The sequence below is a fragment of the Narcine bancroftii genome, chromosome 4, assembly GCF_036971445.1.
Source record: "Narcine bancroftii isolate sNarBan1 chromosome 4, sNarBan1.hap1, whole genome shotgun sequence".
NCBI lineage: Eukaryota > Metazoa > Chordata > Chondrichthyes > Torpediniformes > Narcinidae > Narcine > Narcine bancroftii.
The window spans coordinates 11,859,043-11,871,143 of NC_091472.1; the positions used below are offsets into that span (position 1 = coordinate 11,859,043).

Consider the following 12,101-nt stretch of genomic DNA (forward strand, 5'->3'; position numbering starts at 1 on the left):
CTCCCCACTTCTCCTTCCCTGCAACATTCTCTCTCCCCGCAGATGCTACCTGATCTGCAAAGTGTTGTCGGTATTTTCTGTTTTTATGACAGTGGGAAATATTTCCCAACAGATTCTAGGAAAGACGAGTGAATTTGAGTTCTTCAGTACACCAGCTCTTCCTTCACGTTGTCCCATTGATTAAACTGGAACAACCCGCCACTGAAATGTTGTCGGGTGAAACTGACTGCAGGGTAAAGGAAACCAGAAGAAAAATCAAAGGAATATTAATTTGCAGAAATGTTATTGCAGTTTTAATGAGTATGACTATTGAAACAATAAACAAAATATATAAGTGTGAACAACTATTGGTGTTTCCATATATATATTTTTTAAAAATCCAAGGTATTCCAAATATCAAATTCTTATTTTGAGATCATTGCTCCACGTGTTTTCATTTTTTACATGACCACACTCTGTTTATTTGACTTCTGGCCATCCCAGGGAATATTACCACCATAAAAAATCTTCCAAAAAAAAATTCTTGAAGTATATGCAACCTGCAAAGCAACTTTTGGAACTTTTTTTCAATATTCCTATTGGATGTTTGAAGTTTAGAATTCATTCAGGTGCCTAATCTACTTCCTATATCTCAGCAGCAGATGAGATGTTTTGATTAAGTGGGCTTTCACAAGAGATTGGTAACACTGGACAACAATTTTTTTTCCAGGTTTGTTTCCTGAAAAAAAAAATTGGGGATTATGGATTAACAACTTCAAGCTGAACACAAAGATCATTTCGGATTTGCTGCATCACGTAGGAAGTTTTATTTAATTTAGCATGTTTAAATCGCACAATGAGTTAGCTCAACTGACCTAAAAATGTTTATCCACTGATTTTCATTTGTACACAGCATCTGATGCCTCTCGTGTCAACATTGATGGATTCTAATTGCCCTGTTTTCGCTTTCCCATGGTCGCAATATCCTGGTGAAACCTTTCACCGTGTTCGTCACTGACTGCTCCAAGATCAGCAGGGAACACGTCCAAGTGTGAATGAAGAAAATGAATTTTCAGAGACATGTTGCTCTTCATGGTTTTGTCTGCTTGAAATAGACTTAAAATATGAACCAAAATCACAAATATAGGTTACATCTAAAAAATGGTATTTGATGAGAGATTTTTTAAGTGATTTTTGTGATCAACAGCTAAAAATCCATAAAATACATCCAAAAGTGTTCAGGAAGCAAAAACTTCATTGTCCAGTGTAATTAGTCCTAAACTTCCTGGGCTAGGCTCCCCTGGAAAGCTGGGCATGGTGAGCTAGGGACAGGCACTGATGAGGGCCTTGATCTATCAATGGGAGGGAGTAGAGCTCAGATCAGCATGTGAGGTGTCGGGTGCAGGTTAGGTCTGACTGGTAAGCACAGGCCTCTGTGTAATTGCCATGCGCGGTTGCATCGGACTGCAGTTTCTCTTGCCTTGGGTGGCATGGTGGCACAATAGGTGCTGATGCTACAAGGCTGCAGTAACCAGGGATCAGTCCTGACATCCAGTGCTGTTCTGTGTGAAGTCCTTTGTCTCTCCATGATAGTGTGTGTCCTCATGTCCCACCTATGTCCCGATGACGTGCGGGTTAATTGGCTGCTGTAAATAACTCCTAAAGTGACAGGAGAGTTGGAAGGAAAGAGAGAGAACGGGTTACGGGGAGATCAATGGAGTGGACTGCTCTGAGGGTGGCCATTGGCAGAGTGTCCTGTGTGAAAGGAAAGAATGCAGCTGAGTGATCTCCCCATGATTTTCCACTGCTCCTAGGTTTGGGGGTCTCGATGAGGTTGTGGCTCTTGGACGCCAATGTGTTTGAGTAGAGATGAAGCTTAAAGGCAGGTGAGGATTTAATCGCTTAAAGCAGCTCTATGGAAAAAGATCTCAGACAGCCTGGTGTAGCCAGGCTTGCAGTGGTTAAGGAAGGCAGAAGCATGGACTTCAGTGTGCACTACCTATGCAAACAGGTGGTGTTAGGTAAGAAAGACAAAGAAGAGAGAATATGGTAAAGGGGCATGTGTGAACTTATAAACTAACACCGTAGTTTCACGAATAACCAATCAGTGTGCACCTAAATAGGAGTAAAAGGGTATACTGTAATTGCTTAGTGTTAGATCGGTCTCGGGGTTAGAACTTTGCTATGTAACTGAAATGCTATTTAAGGAAACGACAACTCTAATAAGGAAAACTTGTATGTGGACCAAGGACTTGACGTAATCTACCACAAGGAGCTCCGATAATTCCAACAGACCCTTCCCTGCCCCTTGATATTGCTGAATGTCATTTATATAGTTATCAGTATCATTTAAATCTGTGGGGCCCTCAGATCTGATGCTGTGTGTGGGAGCTGATCCAGAACTGAGGTCTCTCTCCCACTACCCTACAACCAAACTTCTGCTGATCCCTTTCCTTCACCTACGGTACGTTTCCTGGATTTTCCTGTGTCCTGCTGATCTATGTGCCTGCCTGCCCTGATGGAACCTTTGTGGAGGAAAGGCTGGCATTTCAGTGGAACCGTTCAAAGGCACTGAACTGCGTGCTCGCTGTTGCATTGGGAGGTGATGTGCACAGCCAGTTCCGAAACGTGACCATGGGATAAGCATGTTGCTTTGGCGATGCTGGTTGAGGGGTACGTCTGGATCCTGGGGAGCACCCTCTCGTGTGCCTGAAAGGTGCCGATGATCCTTTTGCTCACCCAAGAAGAACGGGATTTTGGTTCAATGCCTCTTTAAATCACAGCATTGAACCCAGGAACACAACCCCTGCAACACTGTGCTGGAGCCACTGCCCTAATACTTGTACATCTGTACCTTTTGACTCAGGAGGATGGAATCCATGGGCTGCAGCTGGCAAGACTTCATCTCCTGTTAGGCTCAGAGAATCTGAAGTAGGGTGGAAAACAAACTGAAGATCGTCTTCGAAAACTCCCCAATGATTAGCCCAACTCCACTGTCCTTTCTCCCAAGTCTAATGTGCAACTACATGTGAGTTCAGGGAATGGGGGCCAGAGGTCAGGAATCAAACAGTGCTGTGCAAGGGACGAGGGGGAACAGAGAGAAAGGAGCAAAGGGCAAATGAACAGTCAGAGACAATTAATGGAGAGAGGTGCATGTGCTCTCCCACGACTCACTCCCTGATTCCAATAAAGCCCCTGCCTCCGCTGCCAGAGCCTTTGGCTCTGAAATTCCTTCACGATTGTTCTCCCAATCCGTTTATCTGCTCTAGTAAACCCTCCCTCTTTGACTAGCTGATGGATGACTTGACCTGACATTTCCTTGCACGGCTCTCCAACAACACCCAGTTGGAGACACTTCTCTGCATAACTGCGACACCTTCTTTCAATGCAAAAGGTAGAATGTTGTCATGTTGCCTCCCTCTGAGCGTTGAGAGGTTTGTGCACCTTTGCTGGATGCTTATACAATGCCCTGAAGGTAAAGTGTTTCCTTCTCTTTTCTTCATGAAGTGCAGCAGGTGAGTGGTCCTGTAATCTGAACAGGAATAGTGTGACAAATTTATTTGCTATTTACAAAAGAGTTTGATAAGTTTAATCGTGTCTAGAACATTCAAAGATTTCTGCATTTCTCTGTGGCCTTGTGTAGCTCTATGGGGATGATGCGATGGAAGGTAATAAATAATTCAGGGTCAAGGAGGACTAGCTGAAGATCAATGGTTCGTGAACACATGGTGTCTACGAAACCTGAGCCTCAAGGAAAAGAAGGGACAAGGATTCAAAGGTGAAGGTTAAGGAGACTAGATTTTCCATCTTGGATTCCTCTACCTCAGTCAACTGCAACATTTCAAAACAGTACACTAATTGGAGTTTTGGCAAATTGGTCTTCTTCACCTCATTTTGCTTCTTAACCAAGACATGATGAATCTGCTGCCTTGCTTTGTTCCCTGTTGCCAAGGCTGCCTTCGTCATATGGATTTAATTTCCTCTCTGATCTGTCCAATCAGGATGCGAGAGAGAATAATTCCACCAATCTGCAATGATGAAGAAAGAGAATTAATTATTCCCTTGGCTGTAAAAGCAGCATTATCTACCCCATCCAACAACTTCATCGTGCTTCTCATTTCTTTAGTGCTTAGTGAGACTTATGCTTGTGACTGGAGATCTCCTGACTGAAATACACTTTACATCAATCAGTGGCAGTTTTCAGCCCTCGCCTTTCTCTTTGCCAACCTTGTCATTGAACCCCAGACCTATACAGTGCTGGGCAGGCCCTTCAGCCCAACTCATCCATGCTGACCAGGATGTCCATCTGAATTAGTCTCATTTGCCAGCGTTTGGCCCATATTCATCCAAACCTTTTTTATCCACATACAGTAAAAATCTTGGTATCCGGTACCTATGGAGGATGGGTAGATGCAGGATAAGTGAACTTTTCCAGTTGCTTGAGATTGGGTGTTGCGTTATTAACAAATTAATGGCGAGGCACACCAATTTGAATTCTGGATAACAGGGCTTTTACTGTACCTGTCTAAATGTCTTTTAATGTCAGAATTGTATCTGCCTCCACAGCTTCCTCTAGCAGCTCGTTCCACATACCCACCTCCCTCTGACCTTTTAAATCCTGGACTTTCTCATCACTAAACCTAGCCCAGAGTGGCTGTACCATCGTTAACTTTGGAGAGTATCCTGCTCACACGTCCAGTCAATCAAGAATCAGCATTGACTCTTATGCAGTCGATAGCAGCAATTCTCAACAAGGGGCCAAAGGACATTTAAGTAAAAGCCTTGTTTTCACACCACATAACATGAATATTTTTTAGAAGTAAAGAAGAAACCAAAATTTGACATTTTCACAACGAATGGGACCCATAAACTTTGAGCAGAGTTCTAAAGGGGGGAGGGGGGCAGGAAATAGCTGAAAAGAAAGTTGAGAATGGTTGGTCAGTAACATCAGAAAATGAGGGGTCCTCTGTGATATATGTGACAACACTCCATGGTTTAGACAGGAAGGTTTAATGAGCAAGGACCTCAGGCAACAAATGAAAATTCCGTCCTTTAATCAGACAAATATAAGTATCTTCATCAACTGCTTTCATTTTTATCTCTTCAAGGAACATGTGGAGCAGAGAGGGCCATTTTAGCTTATTGTTCTCATGCTGGCCAAAGAGGAGATTTTTTTTCAAAAATAAACTATTCAAAATATATACAAAGGAAAACAGTACAAAGTATTTCCACATTCTTGATATTATTTCTACATACACTGTATATTGTTGTGTAAACTATTAATTTTACTACATAGTGTTATTGCCACTAAGTGCCCCCCTGGAGTTACTCCCCCTTCAGTTGTTTGACGGGCTTCCCCTCTGGTCTCAGCCCCTCAATGCCTGGTAGCAGACGGACCCTCCCCATAAAGGTCCTTCCACACAGCGCCCTCACGTTGGCTGCGGCAAGCCTTATTGCGTCCCTCAGCACGTACTCCTGCAGCCTGGAATGTGCTGGCCGGCAGCACTCCCTCGTTGACATCTCACCATGCTAGAAGACCAACAGGTTTCAGGCTGACCAGAGGGTGTCTTTCACTGTTGATGACCTTCCAGCAGTTCTGGATGTCTGACACTGTGTGCGCCCCAGGAACACTCCATAAATGACACTGTTGTTGTGGATGATTTGTGACAAGGATCTTTGCATCCTTATCCACACACTTAGCAAATCCATAGTGTGCAAAGAGGAGGGTGACGGTCTCCTCCCCTTTGTAGTCGTCTCGAAGGCAGTGTGTTGGGGATGATTTTCCGATGGTACAGGAAGGATGCGAATGGGAGGGCTCCAAGCTAAAGCTACTTGCCAACTCTGGGTCTGCAGCTGTGCAGGTCATGGCTCAACAATTGCTCATCCAGGCACTTGTTAAATGCAATAAGGCATTCTGTCTCCACTACCCTTTGAGGTCCCACCATATTTTCCATCGAAATGAAAGAGACTGTTTCAGCCCATCAAGCCTGTGCCAGAACAGAGGGATTCCATTCCAAACTGACTTGCCTTAGAAACTATGCTCTCACTATTCACATCACCCAAAATTCTGCCCCTCACTGACATTAAGGACAATTTACAGCATCTTTTGGATGTGGGAGGAAAACATAGCACGTGGGACAACAGGGAGAATGTGCAACCTCCACACAGACAGACTTAAGCTAAGGATTGAACCTGGGTCACTGTAGCAGTGAAGTAGAGGCTTGACTGTGGCTCTCATTTATTAGGTGAAAGAATCACTGAAGTGTATAGGAGTGAGATAGATCAGCTGGTTGAGTGGTGTCACAAAAACAACCTTGCGCACAAATCTTTAGCAAAACTAAAGAACTGATTGTGGACTTCAGGAAGGGTAAGTCAGGAGAACAGAAACTAGTCCTCATCGAGGAGTCAACAGTGGAGAAGGGCAACATCCTCAGATTCCTTGATGTCAACATCTCTGAGGACCTGCCCTGGAGCTTCCATGTCAATGCAATCACGATGAAAGCTCGCCAGCAGCTATACTTCGTCTGGTGTTTGAGGAGATTCAGTAAGTCTTCAAAGAACCTCGAAAATTTCTGCAGGTGTACCATGGTTGGTTGCATCACTGTTTAGTAGGGAGGTGCCAATGCACAGGCCAAGAAAAGACTATAGAGAGTTGTGAACTCGGCTTGCCATCAGGAATATCAGTCTTCACTCCATAGAGTGAAGAGGCAGTGTCTAAGGCAGTGTCTAAGGAAAGCAGCTTCTATCCTCAAGGAGCCCCACCACCCAGGCCATGACCATCACACTAGGGGCCCCTTAGGGCTGGGCACTTAGTCCTCTGCTGTTCACACTGCTGACCCACGACTGTGCAGCTAAACACAGCTCGAACCACATCATCAAATTTGCTGATGACACGACTGTGGTGGCCTGATCAGTAAGAACGATGAGACAGCATTCAGAGATGAGATGCAGTCACTAACAATCTGGTGCAGAGCCAACAACCTGTATCTGAATGTTTTAAAAAAACCAAAAGAGATAGTTGTTAAATTCAGGAGGGGCCAGGGGCATCACGGTCCACTGAACATTGACAGCTTTACCAACCATCCGCTGCCGTGGGGTTCATGTGGAGAGGGGAGGCCCAAGGACTACCGGAGCGCAGGACAATGCCGAGTTCCTCCATCTAGGTTGAGTTTCTCGGTGGGGGGGGATACACTGTGCCCTGGTGCGGAGGGGAGGGCCCTCTGTAAAGATTTGGTACCTCACCCCATGTTTGGGTTCTGCTGAGTGGAAGTGAGGCGCAGGGATAGAGGGGAATTCTGCTAGTTCCCGAGTGAATTCAATGTCGGCAGTACTCACTGAGTGCAGGTGGGGACTGGTGAGTTCAGTGCCCTTGAACAAGAGTGATTGAAATGTCCAGGCGAGCACCAGCCGGCGCTTCTTGATATGTACTAGGAGTGAGTTGGCCTGCAGGAAATCTGCACCCAGTAATGGTTGTTACACGGCTGCCGCCATAAACATCCAAGTGAATTGTCTGTCCCTGAAGTGTAGGAGAATGTTCGGATGTTGGAGCCGTTTGCTGTTCGGAGCTCCCGGCCCACTTTGCCACAGTGGGTCTCCAGGCTGGTCGGGGAAATGATGTGTATTGTGCCCCAGTGTCCACCAAGAAACATCGGCCTGACAGGGAGTCTCGAATGTGTAGCAGGCTATGCAGTTAGCCGGTCGTCGCAGCCATTAACATCATCCGGCCTGGGCATTTCCCTGGAATGCACAGGGGGAGCGGCATTGATGGGCCTTGGAACCCCACTGTCAGTGATAGAAACAGTATTGCTCACTGCTTGGGCATGGCGTTCGGGTGGTCAGTCAGTCGGATTGTCTTCTTGGCTGGGTGCTGTTGACACGGTGCTGTCACCTGCTTGAGCGAAGCGCAGGTGTCCCTCTTCGCCGCCCATTGCAGGTCAGTTCAGGCAGCTACCTTCCTGGGGTCATCAAAGTCTTCCTCCGCAAGAAGCAGTTGGATATCCTTGGGCAGCCTTTCCAGGAAGGTCTGCTGGAACAGTGGGCAGGAGGTGTGGCCATCGCTGAGAGCGAGCATGTCAGTCATAAAGGTGGAAGGGGTCCTGTCCCCCAAACTGTCGATATGCAACAGTCAGGCTGCGCGCTTGCGCTTTGAGAGCCTGAAAGTGCAGGTTAACAGCTCTTTGATGGCCACGGCCCTTCCTTGTTCCGGCCGCTGCTGGAGGGAGTCAATGATGCGGGTTGCAGTGTCCTGATTGAGGCCACTGACCACATGTTAGTAGCGCGTATCATTAATGGAGATCCATCGAATGGCAAACTGTGCCTCGGCTTGCTGGAACCACACCCATGGTTGCGGTGTCCAGAAGCCGGGCACTTCAATGCTACGGCGCTGATCGCGGGTTGCCTTTCCATCTTCAGGTCCAAAGCATCATTTGGACTATGTCGGGGTCACCGCCTTAGTGAGGCTGCTATGGCTACAGCTAGGTAATAGCTCTTGGTTATAGCCCTAAGGCTGAAGCTAAAATCCACAGGACAAGAAAGACACACACTCTTCAGCCTGTTCAAGCCAGGCCCAGTGGTGACGAGGTCGAGCTGACTATAAAAGGCAGAGCAGCCACTGAATAAACTCTGTTTCAGATTTACAGCCAGCTGCTCTTTTTTTTAATTTTCACATTTTGCTTTTTTTTCCCTCATTTTGTTTTCATTGCAGCTCCCAATGTAAATCTTTACCTCCTGCTCTAACCTACAGCTCCAGGAACAGAACAATAGCTGTTGGCCTTAAATTCCTCCTTCCCAGGTTCATTCCCTGGGAATGTGGGATTTCACTCGAGAAATGTGCACAGCCACAAGGCCGAGCATTCCTTCCCTCTACCAGTGCTACAAAACTAGGGGATTAGTTCCAGTCATCAGGGAGTGGAGACATAATTGCCAGGAGTAACAACATAGAACATTACAGCATACAAAACAGGCCATTTGGCCTTTCTAGTTTGTGCTGAAATATCATTCTACTAGTCCCACTGACCTGCACCCATTCCGTAACCCTCCAGACCTCTCCCATCCATGTATCTATCCAATTTATTCTTAAAACTTAAAAGAAAGCCAGCATTTACTACATCAGATGGCAGCTCATTTCACACTCCCACCACTCTCTGAGTGAAAAGGTTCCCACTAATGTTCCCCCTAAACCTTTCCCCCTTTCACCCTAAACCCATATCCTCTTTTATGTATCTCTCCTAATCTAAGTAGAAAGAGCCTCCTCGCATTTACTCTTCTATACCCCTCATAACTTTGTAAACCTCGATCAAATCTCTCCTCATTCTTCTATGCTCCAAGGAATAAGTCCTAACCTGTTTAATCTTTCCCTATAACTCAACTTCTGAAGACCCAGCAACATCCTAGTAAATCTTCTCCGCACTCTTTCAATCTTACTGATAGATGAGCAGAACTGCACACAATACTCCAACTTTGGCCTCACCTTAGCATCCCAACTCCTATACTCAATACTTTGATTTATGAAGGCCAAGGTGCCAAAAGCTTTCTTTTCAACTCTGTCTACCTGTGACACCACTTTCAGGGAATTATGTATCTGTATTCCCAGATCCCTTTATTCCTCTGCCCTCCTCAGTGCCCTACTATTTGCTGTAATATGTCCTACCTTGGTTTGTCCTTCCAAAATGCAACACCTCACACTTGTCTGCATTAAATTCCATCTGCCATTTCTGGCCCATTTTTCCAGTTGGTCCAGATCCCTCTGCAAGCTTTAAAGCCTTCCTCACTGACCACAATGCCTCCAATCTTAGTGCCATCAGCAAATTTGCTTATCTAATTTACCATATTAACATCCAGATCATTGATATACACAACGAACCACAATGTTACCAGCACCGATCCCTGTGGCATACCACTGGTCACAGGCTTCCAGCCTGAGAAGCAATCATCTACTACCACTCTCTGTCTTCTCCCATTCAGCCAATTTCGAATCTAGTTTATAACCTCTCCATGGATGCCTAGTGTCTGAACCTTCTGAATTAATCTCGCATGTGGGACTTTGTCAAAGGCCTGACTAAAGTCCATGAAGACAACATGTACAGCCTTTCCTTCATCTACTTTCTTGGTAACCTCAAAAAACTACAATATTCATTAAACATGACCAATCATGCTTGAAGCCACGCCGACTATCCTTTCAATCAGCCTTTGGCTGTCCAAATACTTGTATATCCGATCTCGCAGAACACCCTCCAATAATTTATCTAATACTGGTGTTCAGCTCATCAGCCTGTAATTTCCTGGTTTACTTTTGGAGCCTTTTTTAAACAATGGAACAACAAGAGCCACCCTCCACCTCACCCATAGCTAAGGACATTTTAAATATTTCTGCCGGGGCCTCTGCAATTTCTACACTAGTCTCCCTCAAGGTCCAAGGGGGGGGATTTATCTACTTTTACTTGCTGTAAGACAGCAAGCCCCTCCTTTTATGTCGATATGTTCCATGCTACTACTGCTTCCTTCCTTAAACACTTCGCCAGTTTTCTGAGTAAATACTGATGCAAGTTTTTTTAAGACCTCCCCCAACTCATGAGGCTCCACACATAGATCTTCTAGGGGTCCAATTTTGACCCCTACCTTCCTTTTACTCTTAATATACTTGTAGAAACCCTTTGGGTTTACCTTCACATTATCTGCAAAGCAAGCTCATGCCTTCTTAAGTATTTTCTTACATTTTCTACACTCTTCAAGTTCCCTAGAAGATTAGCGTGATTGTCTATGTGTGAAGTCTCATGAGATGGGGGAGATCTTTAAAAAAACTTGCATCAGTATTTACTCAGAAAACTGGCATTGTGTAGAAGGAAGGAAGGGAAACGGTAAAAGCTTGAACTCTACAGAAAACCTTGTATCGATTTGATAACTGCATTTTGTAATCAATGTTGATATTGTCAACATTAATATCGATAAGATTAATAACTGTTTTATATCCTTACCCCCTCCACATTTAACACTTAACCAATCAGTTACACACAACATTCAGGGCTTTCACAACAAAAGCTATGAAACATTTATCAGGGGTTTATGGACTTGTCACATCACGGCAGCCAGTGCTGAAGCTGCTTCCTTTTTCTTGACTTTTCCTGGTTGGGATGAGATGCCACACAACCTCCCCCACCCCACCCCCCACTGCCAATTGAGGAGTCAACGAGGAAGGTAGGGCAGTGAGGCATGATGGTCCACACTATCAATGTGTTCCTATTTTCAAGAAAATTTTGTACTTTTTTCCTTAAGTTGTAAGTAATTTTCTCCAGTTATTGAACATATCCTTGCCAGAAATCAACTTATCCCAATCCACTCTTCCTAGATCCTTTCTCATTTCCACAAAATTGGCCTTTCTCCAATTTAGAATTTCAACTCAAGGAGCAGACCTATCCTTATCCACAATTAACTTGAAACAAATGACATTGTGGTCACTGGACCCAAAATCTTCACCTACTCATACTTCTGTTACCTGACCTGTCTGGTTCCCTAATAGGAGATCAAGTATTGCATCCTCTCTCATTGGAATCTTCTAAATATTGATTTAGAAAACTTTGTTGAACACATTTGTTGAATTCCAAGCCATCCAGCCCTTTTACAGTATAGGAATCCCAATCAATATGTGGAAAGTTAGAATCTCCTACTATCACAATTTTCTGTTTCTTACATTGATCTGCAATCTTTCTACAGATTTGGTCCTCCAATTCTCTCTATTGGGCAGTCTATAATACAATCCTATCAATGTTGTCACACCTTTCCCAGTCCTCAGCTCCACCCATATGGCCTCTGTAGACGAGCCCTCTGGGCTGTCCTGTCTAAGGACAGCTGTGATATTTTCCCTGACTAACAGACTGATTCAAATTCAAATATGAGGTGCCGAGTGGTGAAGATCAGAAGACCAGTCTGTATGAATTGGTAACAACATCTCCTCCACACTGACTGATTGTCACCACAGGAATGTGTACTTCAGCCCATTGCTCTACTATCTCTACCCCTATAACTATGTGGCCAGGCACAATTCAAATGCCATCTACAAATTTCCCAATAACACCACAGTCGTCAGCAGAATCACAGATGGCAATAAGGAAGCACTCTGCCTTAGC

At 44.9% G+C, this 12,101-nt stretch overlaps 1 protein-coding gene across 1 annotated transcript in view; it reads right to left on the reverse strand.

The window, feature by feature from the left end:
* Positions 1-270: 270 nt before the first annotated feature.
* The window catches only part of LOC138760321 (tetraspanin-33-like), a 118,849-nt gene continuing 107,018 nt past the window's right edge, over positions 271-12,101 (reverse strand). Inside the window, exon 9 of the mRNA XM_069930759.1 lies at positions 271-4,007. Within this exon, the coding sequence (XP_069786860.1) occupies positions 3,942-4,007 (66 nt within the window). The 3' untranslated portion in view covers positions 271-3,941. The remainder of the gene's footprint in view (positions 4,008-12,101) is intronic.